Raw genomic sequence first — 12148 nt, 5'->3', positions numbered from 1 at the left:
TACTTTTATCCAGAGAAAACTGCAACATACAGGCCATACAGGCCTACATTTTTCGATCGAACCCATGATTCTGATGAGCAACATTTTACACATTAAAGTTTATAAAGTTTATAAATTTTTGTTGTTTAGAATTTTAAATGAGCTCAAAATATTATTATCAAGTAACTACATAAATCGCTCACCCTTTGATTAACTATACATAAGGGAGTGGAAACGGCAAGTGAATACATGAATCAGTGATCCTCTGCAGCCATCTACTGGTCATAGTGGTAATGTCATGTCATGTTCATTTTATAAGTGTTTGTTTTCAACTAGGTAGCAGTAATCTTCTGCTTAATGAATAAATATATAAATAAATATGCAGATCTTCTTTAATGTGAATTTTACATTTTGTTTACATTTTGTGTAAATATATACAAAAATATGCATAATTTAAAAAAAAAAGAACATAAATCTTTTATGTTTTATAACTGCTTAACTACAGTGTGACCAATATATGGCCATCAGGAGTTCATGGGGGTATTATACAACGCTTGATTTTTGCTGTGGCATGAAAAATTGGGAGAGGGGGGGTCGCATCTTTGACACTTTTTTCACCATTGACTTCCAGAAAATTTTCTGACGGTTACTGTTAGGCAGTGCTGGGAAGGTTACTTTGTAAATGTAATAGGTTACAGTTTACAGGTTACCCTATTTAAAATGTAATAAGTAGTGTAACTATTTCAATTGCTTTATGAAAGTAATGTAACTGATTACATTGGATTCCTTTTTGATTACTTTTCTAAATTTAAAATATTTTCTGCTGTTAATCATTTTGAAACATTTAAAGCAGGCAGGGTTAACCTTACAGTAGAACTCAACACTGATTATTGGCAGACTTTCAAAAGCCTGCATCACTTGAATTAAGATTCAAGAAGAAGAGAGCACAGCCACTGTTTTTCAAATCAAATCTTTTCACAGCTATGACAGGAAACACTGGCATCTAACAATGCCTTGGGGAAAAAATCAGTTAATCTTAAAGCATATGCATAAACCCAAATAGGAAATTAAACAGTTATCGAATAAGCATGCATCTTATTCTGTGTTCTAAACTCCTGAAACATTGGTGCTTTGTATTTTAGAGCAGTCACTGCAATTAAGAAATAAATGAATCAAATCTGTTTGTGTGAAAACCCCCTTTGTAATTGTTAGCATTTTCATAAGTAACTGTAGGCTAATTTAATTACACTTTTTTTTTCTCAGTAACTGTAACAGATTGCACTTACATTTATTTTGTAATTAAATTACGTAATTCCGTTACATGTAATTAGTTACTCCCCAACACTGGTGTTGAATATACAGAATATATGGGGAGTACAAACACTGATCTATAGTTGCCACCCCTCATTCTGCTCTTGCCCCCTCTTTGCCACCCCAAGTATAAAATCCTGGACACGCCCCTGCACTAGAGGACTTATTTTTCTGATAGAATGTTACAAATCTTGCAAAAATGTACTTTGAAAATCTCCATTTCAAACTGGAATTTCATAAAGTGCCATAACAGGACTGATGTGTGCGGCACATGTGTGCGGCACAGGCAGGCTCAGATGTCACTGTCTGAATGAGCGGTTTCTTGGCCCTTACCTGACGTGGTTCTGTGTATGTTGATGGTGGAGTTGAATTCTGGACTTCCCTGGTCCAGGTAAATGATGGACTCTATAGGCAGCGGAGCGGCGCATTCGGCTCCATTAAAAGTGAAGTACCAGCGCTGGCAACAAGCTGTCTTACACTTCAGCCTGAGTGAGCCGCTGAACAGCACACGGAGAGCACTGTCTGCACGCTGCTTAGTGAACGTACACTCCTGAGGACAGGAACACAGGAAGAGCTGATGAATCTGATGGCTTGTTTACAACACACCTGCTCGAAAGAAGCACATAAACCAACCATATTCTGCAGAAAAATACTGTGCTATGGTGATGGTCTAAGATGGTATTACCAAAGTGCTTTGAGTCTTACCATAGTTTGGAATGATTCCCAAGAGGTTTCCATCCCTTTCTATGACTTTTCCATACATTATGATAATTACTAAAACAATTTTATAGAAATTGCACTCATTTTTTTTGGCAAAAAACTGAGAAAATGTTTCAATATTGAGAACTGACTTTATTTATTTATTTGAATTAGAAATTTGAAACTGTTTTTCCTCACCTAAAAGCATGGTATTACCATGGTACTTTAAATGTAATATTTTTTTATTTAAAAAACAAACAAACATGTAAATACTATGATTTTTACATAAAGTACCATGGTACACAGAAAAAAACAACAATCAGAAATGAGTAAACTTCACCAATAATTACAAAGAAACAGCAGATCACACATTGAATTAAATGTGAAATTTTGAAATAGACAGACTGAAATTTTCTTATAAATTTTGAAATCAAATTTTTTTTTCTCTGTATTTTCTTTTGAAACTTACTCCAATAATCTTTGTTTTATTTACAACTTCCAAAAATAATTTTTACAGTGTACCAATGTTGTTACTGTTGACTACAACTAAAAATTGTTTATAAGTATGTAATAAAGCTGAACAAAAATACATATGAAAAACTTCAACGTAAAAAAACATAATTACTTAATTTTACTTACTAAACTTAAAAAAATAGAAATATCGCCTTGACAACTAAATAAAATATGTTTAAGTATTGCTCAAACTATAACTTAAATAAAAATGAAAGCTACATAAAATATTTCTGAATAAAAGAAAACTAATATGACAAAAGCACATAAAAATTACTTAAACTAAAATTAAAACTGAAAATTTTAAACTAAAAGCTAATACCAGTTATTAAGTATATAAATAATAAAGCAATTTTTTGTCCTTTTTTTGGACATGGTATTCTCTTAATAAAGCATTTTCATCATTGTGACCTTACTGTAATTTTGCCCAGGTCAATGCCATAGTTGAGAGAGTTCCAGGCACATTGCTTGTAGTTGGGTTTCCACGGCTCTTCAAACCTTTCTGTCACACATTCACCCTTCTCCCCTTTTGCACCATCCCGGCCCGGTACTCCGGGAGTACCTGGAATTCCATTCACTCCTGGATTTCCATCCCTCCCCTGGGTGCCTGCTGGACCCTGGATGCAGCTGGAATACTGAAAACATACAGCATTCAACAGGAGCTTTTTGGCATGATATTAAACAACATATTTTGTAGCTTGGAGTACCTGTAGGAAACAATCTCATCCAACTCTAGTCAATGTAATGCATCTGGAATGAGCTTTTATGGTGTGGTCTTTGGTTACTTATGAAAATACCATGCTATGGCTAATACTTAATGTTTTTTGCACAATGTTGCTTGCTAATGGATATGGAGAAGTAGCCTAGACTGGGACGCTGCCCGCATTAAGCCTGGCTGGATGGAGACTGAATCATCTGTCCATTCAGACTGTCATTATGTGATTCATTATCTGATCACACAGTTGTTCACAGAGTCTCAGATAAACGGCTTAAACGCGGATACGGCATTCTTTGACAGTATGATAATCTTAAAACATGCAGGGTTATACTTATTAGTCGCGTACTAACCTGATTAACCAAGCAAAACGCCCTATGAATTAATAAAATAACACATAGTATTCATATTTCATGGTATTAGATGATCTGTTAATTGCGTTTAGAGGGGTCATATGATGTTGCTAAAAAAGAACATTATTTTGTGTATTTCGTGTTTATGCGGTTTAAAGCTCAAAAAACACATTATTTTCCACATACTGTACATTATTGTTTCTCCTCTATGCCCCGCCTTTCTGAAACGCGTCGATTTTTACAAAGCTCATCGGTCTGAAAAGCGAGGTGTGCTGTGATTGGCCAGCTATCCAGTGCGTTATGATTGGCCGAATACCTCAAGCGTGTGACGGAAATGTTACTCCCCATAACATACTGTGATGCCCTGTCCAGCCGGAGCGACGATTCAAAACCATTAAAACCCATTATAAACTAGGCATTTGTTGCATCCAGTGGGGACAAAATTACGGATTATAATGACATATAAAATGAATATTTGGGTTGAACTGTTCTGGAACAGTGTTGTAAATACAACTTTACCAGTGATTTCTAGTCGTGTCCTCTTTTGGAAGACCAAACAAAGTAACGTTTGTTTAAATCGCATCATATGACCCCTCTAATTACATTGCATATTTGAGCTGGGTTTTCTTTGCATTTACAGCATTTTGACCAGCAGGCGTCACTAGCGCGTGGCGTTTCAAGCGATTCGAAAAAGTGAATCATTTTGCGAAGCAATTAGTTCAATTGATTCAAAGTTTCCAAAAGCTTCGTTAGTTCAGTAGACACGAAAGCCACTAAAGTAACAAAGATATATATATATATATAAAATGTAAAATAGCGTTTCAGAAAGCTAAATTAGTGTTCAAAACAATGTATTACATTTCAAGACAGAAAATACGAAAGGTTTTTAAATTGTGTGTTTTTTTTTTTACACATTTACACAGTCATGATGATGCTAGGGTGCTGTGGGCGGTTTCCAGGGTGTTGCTATGCGGTTGCTAGGGTGTTCTGAGTGTTATGTTAGGGCATGTTTACACTTGGCAGGTTTGGTTTGATCGAACTTTGTAGGCTATAGGTTCGGTGTTAAAAATGACAGTGTGAACACTAAGCGAACCAGGACTAAATGTAGCCTAACATTTTATTTTTTTGGTCTGGACCAAAAGAACCAAGAGAACTGACCTACAGGTTCAGTTTTGCAAAATTAGCAATATAGCCAACCCAAGACAAAACTGTAAGTCTGATCACTTAGAAAAGTAATAGCACAACAGCCATCAACAAACCATGCTATATTAGGCTATTTTTGTTAACTAACTAAAAACTATAATTGTTACAATTGAAATAAAAACAATACACTTTTGCATTGACAGGAAATTAATGGTAGCTAAATAGAAATATTTAAAAATATATATTTTAAGAAATAATAAAAAGTACAAAGGCACAACTATATTACTAAAATTGCAATTAAAATGAAAACTAAAGTTAAGAAAATAAAAGCTTACTCAAAATATTATAAAAGCATATAAATAATAGCCTACTAAAATTCATATAGACTAAGTGGCACCAACAGCTTAATATTTGCTTAATAATATATGCACTATGGTATTATGTTATGCATGCATTTAATCATCTACTAGAACTGGGAAAAACCTCGTATTAACGCCGCAGAGCAAACATGCATTTTAATGAACATTCACTGAGGAGGTGTAATGCCACTGATGGATGAGAAACTTCGCCAAAATGCCAGGTGGAACAACCAGCGGGTTCTCCGATCATGCAGAAAAAGCGCATGCATAATAGGCTATTCAGAGTTTTGTGCAAATGCGTGCTCATTCGCGAGGCAGTGACGCGCCAAACATTTACATCTCAATAAGAAAGCGGCTTCCGAGCGCACGAAGCGATGTCATCGCCGTAACCCAACCTCGTCTAGCGCGAACAATACACGGCTCTGAGCGCAGGAGGTCTGGCTTTAGCATTAAGCAGCTCCGCTGTCACCGGAGTCTCTTCTGCAAGAGTAATGCAGATTCTAATCAGCATGCCTGCGAGCAGAGAGCTGTGGAAATAAGGGCCCTTAAATAGGTAATAAATCTTCCCGATACAGGCCACGGGCAAGCCAGGGAGTGAAATGTATTCATATTTATAAGCTTGCAGTGCCGTGGCCGAGCTTAAGCCTTCAGTGCGCTTGGCTCCGCTGCTTTTTATTGACAGAACACACCTGAGTGTCCTGCAAACAATGCCTTGCGATGCACACAGAATCATTTCCCCCGGTGGCCAGTCGTGCCAGGTTTATTAGTGATGCTTCCCCAACTGGTCTCAATGAGAAATTCACACTCCATATAATCTACCCACCGCGAGCAAATTCAAAAGTATTACCGTGCCTGTTTTTCATTACAGTGATGAATCTAGTGGAATGCTTACCTGATACAATAATTTACAATAAAACACTTTTTTTGGTGATAGAGTAGCTCTGATCCAGGAGCTAAGACATTTTCCCCAGTCCGTGATCAATAGAGCCCTGGATATGTTTTATTCCACTGATTATAGTTTATGATAAACCGCCCAAACTAATTTGTTGTAGAGTCAGCACCTATTCAGCACCTTGTGGTTTATGCTAGGCCATGTTGGTGAGACAAAGCTTGTTGTTGGCTAAATGTCATTTTGAGAGCAGGAAGTAGGCTATATTAACTTTGTTTAGCTTGTAACAATATGTCTCAAAACTTTATGATACAATTTGTTTCTTCATAAAACAAATTTGGAGAAATTTCTCGACAATGGTCGGTAATGGATCCCTCTGCAGTGAATGGGTGCCGTCAGAATGAGAGTCCAAACAGCTGATAAAAATCACAATAATCCACAAGTAAATCACACGACTCCAGTCCATCAACGTCTTGTGAAGTGAAAAGCTGAGTGTTTCTAACAAATCCATCAAGATGTTTTAACTTAAAACTGTCGCTTCTGGCCAAAATACAAGCCCATAATCCAAAATAACGCTTCCTCCAGTGGAAAAAGTCCATCCCTTGTTGTCCTCTTACATTAATTCACCAACATACTGTATTTGTTTAGAACTGTTTTGGACTGTTTTTACTTATCTCAATGGTGGATTTGTTTATTATAAACATTCAGCTTTTTCACCTCACAAGAAGTTCATTGATGGCCTGACGGTGAGTATACATTTTCATTTTGGGGTGAACTATTCCTTTAAGTCAATAACAGTGTTGTAATTGTTAACTAAAATATAAAAGCTAATTAAGAACATTAATAAATGCAATAACAGCACTGTGTATAATTAATAGTCAAATAACACAGAAACAAACTATGCAAACAGAGACATACATGAATGCTTGGCTAACATTTTGCAAGTGTTTTGACCACCTGTTGAACAAAGTCAACATGAAATGTCATAGTATTACTACCACTGTGTTGATGAATGGGAAGGGCTGAAAAAATAAGAGGCATTTGTGCTCTTCAGCTGAAAATAGCTATTTTAGAGGTGGTGCAAGTTGTAACATTTTGATTGCGAAAACAAACATTTAGTTAATTGAAATAATGTACACTGACGAATCATTCACAATGAGACCAAGAACTTGCATTAAAAACGAACTGGCAATAAAATAAACAGCGACAAAATATGACCTTGCGTTATTGAGGCGTTATCAAACTTTAGTACTTAAGGGGGCACTAGAGTCACACACTAATGTGCTAATGGCTTCTATAGTACCACTGAGAATTGCAATGCATACTTGCATCATGTTATGAACTATGGTTGGACATTTAGGCATCTCAACAAAACATGAAATCAAGAAATTGTAACAAGACGCATTGGCGTTCACATACTTGCATATGTTTCAGGCCTTAAAAGTTCAATCACATCTCTACAGTCTGAAACATGATTCTACACCTCGTAGAATGAATAACTTTGAGTCCACTGAGTATTGTTATGGTTTGCTGTAGCTTGAGAACGGGAATATCAGACACGCATGGATTGCTGGCTATGTCTGGACTATTCAAAGTTAATACTTTACTAATAAACATGCAGATGGTTCCACTGGCAAGATTGTTGAATAAAATTATGCAAAAGATGAATATCAAATTTGTCTTGAATTGGACCTCGGGAGATTTCAAAGCAATCAAGGAATGAAATGAGGCAAGGAATTTTTAACAGCTAACAGCTGTATATTCAATTGACATTCAAGAGACAGTGACGATGCTCAAACTGGAATACTAGCGTACTGCATACTGTGCATACTATTCAAATACTATGTGAAACTGAGCGTATTACGCAGTGATAACCATTTCAAACTGAAGTATGCTGCGTTGTTGACACATGATCACATTTTGGTGATCTTTTAAGTTTATTTAGCATTTTTTTGCAATCAACATTGAGTAAAAAAATTAATAAATAAAAATAAAAATAAATAAACAAAAATCTAAAATTGCAGCTTAAGTTAAAGGGGTCATATGATGTTGCTAAAAAGAACATTATTTTGTGTATTTGGTGTAATGAAATGTGTTTATGCGGTTTAAGGTTCAAAAAACACATTATTTTCCACATACTGTACATTATTGTTTCTCCTCTATGCCCCGCCTTTCTGAAACGCGTTGATTTTTACAAAGCTCATCGGTCTGAAAAGCAAGGTGTGCTCTGATTGGCCAGCTATCCCGTGCGTTGTGAAGGCTAGAGTGAGCGGAGGCCTGTGGGATAGAGTGAGCGGAGGCCGGCGGGATAGAGTGAGCGGAGGCCTGTGGGCTAGAGTGAGAGACGGCCGGCGGCTAGAGTGAGCGGAGGCCTGTGGGATAGAGTGAACGGAAAAATTTAAATCGCATCATATGACCCCTTTAAAGGAATAGTTCACCCCAAAATCACCCCAGGCAATCCAAGATGTGTTTGTTTCTTCATTGTAACAGATTTGGAGAAATTTATCATTACATCACTTGCTCACCAATGGATCCTCTGCAGTGAATGGGTGCCGTCAGAATGAGAGTCCAAACAGCTGATAAAAACATCACAGTAATCCACAAGTAATCCACACCACTCCAGTCCATCAGTTAACAACTTTGGTGAGCAAGTGATGTAATACTAAATTTCTCCAAATCTGTTACAATGAAGAAACAAACTCATCTACATCTTCGACGGCCTGAGGGTGAATACATTTTCAGACTAACTAAACAGACTAACCTGTTTCAGCAGTTGTAAACTGAGTGCTTTAACAGGTGTTACTCCCAATAAAGAGAATCTAAAACACAATTCTAGTTAGTTTCCTGCAAACGGTTTAGAAGCAGTGCACTCTTAGTGGGCTTTGAACAGAGTTTAAACAGCTTTGTCACATCCTTTTTAGCAATCAATCCATTGTTACCGCTTGGTTAACTGGTCCCTGTGACTCACATTCTTCTTGCATCTACAAAAACGAATCTGGCATTGTTCAATATTGGCAAAGGCTTTAGTCAATAAGAAAAACTTTGCACTGTCTGCAGGAAATCACACTTATAATATTGATTTTTTTTTTGAAGAGACAGAATCAGCCAGCCAATTATTTTTTTTGTCACTCATACTATACGCTTAAAATTGAAGTGTCTGATTTTATGACCTCTTTCAGACAGAACTTCTGTAAGAGGACAAACCTTCCTATGAAAAAGCAAAGCGCAGATGAGACCTCTTTAATAATTGTTGTGGAGAAAAAATTATTTCTCTCGAGATGAAAACAAATCACATTTCTCCTTTAGAGGTTCAAAAGAGATCTCAAACTGTGCAAACAAAGTGTGCAAAAAGTCAGTAATCTCAGTATGATCTCGAACCTTTTCATCAAATCTTTTCCCAAAACAGATGATCTGAGCTGCTATGCAGATTCCTTTTAGCTCTATACTCTTTAAAGTCAACACTTGCCTGGAATTTTATGAGAAACATCTTAATTATTAAGTGAAACATAATTTAGTCTCGGAGCAATTAAAGTTTCCTTTGGGTTTAAATGTGTTACATAAACACACAAAAAAATGAAATGTAAATTTATCTTGCCCTTTGAAGTTCATGTTTTACAAGAAAAAAAAGAGACAAAAATAATACAATAAATACTTAAAGACTTACTTTCTCCATGTAGTCAACATCCTTCTGTCGTAGACCTCTGGTTTTTAATTTTTCTGCTTCGTAACATGTAAATAATAAGCAGGAGATGATCAATACTCGTGTCTTCAAGTGTCCCATATTTGAGCTGAGCGGTTAGAGAAGACAGGGCTGCTTAGATCTGTTGAGCTCTAGACAGGACTGAGAGAGAGAGAGCGAGAGGTGGGGCTGATGTGATCTCTCTAGGGACCAATTATTCCCAGACCGCCGGTGAAACTTCCCTCCACATGTAGAATCGGATTATAATGGGTCATGATATGACATAAAACAAGAATCAATACTTCTGATGGTCTTTTCAGTGGTTTCTCAGATCCTACTGATGTTTTGCACAGGTGAGATGACTTCTCACCCTTTTTTTTTTGTCTTTACTCCTTGTCCAATTATGTTGTAATTGCCTTTTTATGTAACGCAGAGCACTCTGAAAAAATGTTTTTGTCCCAGCTGAAAATGTTGCATTTAAAGGGATAGTTCACCCACAACAATTCTGCCATTGTTTACACTCCAAGTCTGGAATTTTTTTGTCATCCATAGAACATAACAGGAAGTACTGTACTTTGCTGAGTTCACAGTGCTGTTGACATGCAGCAAAGGAAAAATCACAATAAAAGCACTATAAAAGTAGTCCTGTGCACTGTATTCATGAAATCAAAGGCGATATTTGCTGAGATGAAAGATGAAAAAAGAAAATTAAATTGAACTTTTTTTTGTTAATAAAGGAATGGTTCAGCCAAAAAAAAAAAAATAAAATTAAATCTCAAATTTGCATTTGCATACATTTAAATGCATGCAAATGTGGTTTGAGAGTTGTAGTGGAGAGGGGGATTTAAATTTCAGCCTTTTCCTGTATCATTTCATCTTTGCAGGGTTGATTTTTAAAGTATGCTGAGTATTTCTGATGCTCACAACATGTTCACATTTTATGCTCAGACACTGTTTTCAAAATGACTTTCTGATTTTCTTTCTTACTTTCAGACTCAATTAAACCATTCGCTTTTCTTCTTTTGATGTGATTTGCTTGCTGCTTTTCTCTGGTTGGTGCAGATTGTTCGCATAATTATCGGAAGTGTAATTTCTCACCAGGAATTTCTGCTTTTAAACATGAGTTTGAGCTAATGGCTTCAACAGAAGCATATACCATCGATTAAAAACCTCATAGCTCACAGTAGGTCAGTCTTTAATGGTTTATAAGTTACTGTTTACTAAAAATGGGATTTTTACTCCTGGAACCAACCAGACTGTTGCACTCTGTAGTGTTTTTGTTCTTTTTAAACACCGTGAACTGTCAATATATGGAAAAGAATTGCATAAACATTCTTTTAAAAATGTGCCTTTTGTATTCCACCCTAAAATATAGGCTAAGCATACAGATTTGTAATGACATGAGGGTGAGTAAATAATGACGGAATTACCATTTTTGGGGCTTTTTAAAATTTTAATCTTAGAACCTACATCCAACGCTGCATATACTAGCCAACTGAGATGTTAGTTAGATTTCCCTTCAATTTTTCACATCTAAAACAAGTGCCCCATTCAATATTCCCATCTCCCTCCATTTTTCCTGAACGGCAGCCCCCTGGCGACATCCCAAGGCCGGAGTAGAAACCAAATCTGTGTGCTTACTGTACAGAGTGCCGTTTCTCTGTGACGGAGGTCTTCCTCTTTGCTGAATTGGCTCTTTCTCCTCGCATCACAGCCGTCCATTCATCGCTCTGTCGAGACACTGTAAATATGAAGAGATTTGTATTTTCCAAATCATGGATTTAAGCTGCACTATAAAGTAAACTTTCTGCTGTGTGACTGGCCAGCTATTGCGGCCCCTGGACAAGGGCCTTCTAGTAACGTTTTCTAAGCGTCATTGTTCATTTTGTATGTGGTTACTTATACATACACCCTGAAGGGTCTGTCAGGCTGTGGAGTGTTTGTTTTCAGGCCAAGTATTGAGTGATGAAGAGCGGTTCAATGAACTCCAGGCCACTGACGGTGGGTGGGCTGGCTAGTCGTTCAAGAACAGGGCTGGTTACTTAAAGGTTGTAGGCCAAATCCTGCAAGGGCTGATTCATGGATTTATTTTTTAATGGACAGACAGAAATTCAGATAACATAATCTATACACTGTGAGTTTTTCTGTGCTGGCGTATTTTTGTGGTATTATCTATTTCAGACAAAACCCTAAATGGCATATAAAAAGATGACTTGATGTGTAAATCAGTGGGCAGTTCTTGGCCAGAATTACCTGCAGTGTAGACCATACTTTATAATAATAATAATAATAATAATAATAGTGCAATCAGCTACTTTGCCAGTTCTTCAAAAATTGCATCATAAATATACTGTACTACCTTTCAAAATTTGGAGCAAGTAAGATTTTGAATGTTTTTGAAAGAAGTCTCTGTTCACCAAGGCTAAATTCAGGGCCGTCCTTAGCTGACGTGGGGCCCGGTGCGAGGTAGGGAGCGGGGCCCCCCTCGGTCCGTTCGCGACCGCGTTCCCG

At 36.9% G+C, this 12148-nt stretch overlaps 1 protein-coding gene across 1 annotated transcript in view; it reads right to left on the bottom strand.

Annotated features, from left to right (window-relative positions):
• The window catches only part of cthrc1b (collagen triple helix repeat containing 1b), a 12516-nt gene extending 2777 nt beyond the window's left edge, over positions 1-9739 (bottom strand). The window contains exons 1-3 of the mRNA XM_016536318.1: positions 9623-9739; positions 2916-3134; positions 1624-1840 (exon numbers count right to left, since the gene is read on the bottom strand). Of these exons, the coding sequence (XP_016391804.1) occupies positions 1624-1840; positions 2916-3134; positions 9623-9739 (553 nt within the window). The remainder of the gene's footprint in view (positions 1-1623; positions 1841-2915; positions 3135-9622) is intronic.
• Positions 9740-12148: the final 2409 nt, after the last annotated feature.

Source organism: Sinocyclocheilus rhinocerous, unplaced genomic scaffold (assembly GCF_001515625.1).
Source record: "Sinocyclocheilus rhinocerous isolate Xijiao unplaced genomic scaffold, SAMN03320098_v1.1 scaffold5, whole genome shotgun sequence".
NCBI classification, from domain to species: domain Eukaryota; kingdom Metazoa; phylum Chordata; class Actinopteri; order Cypriniformes; family Cyprinidae; genus Sinocyclocheilus; species Sinocyclocheilus rhinocerous.
This window is presented reverse-complemented; position numbering and strand designations above follow the sequence as displayed.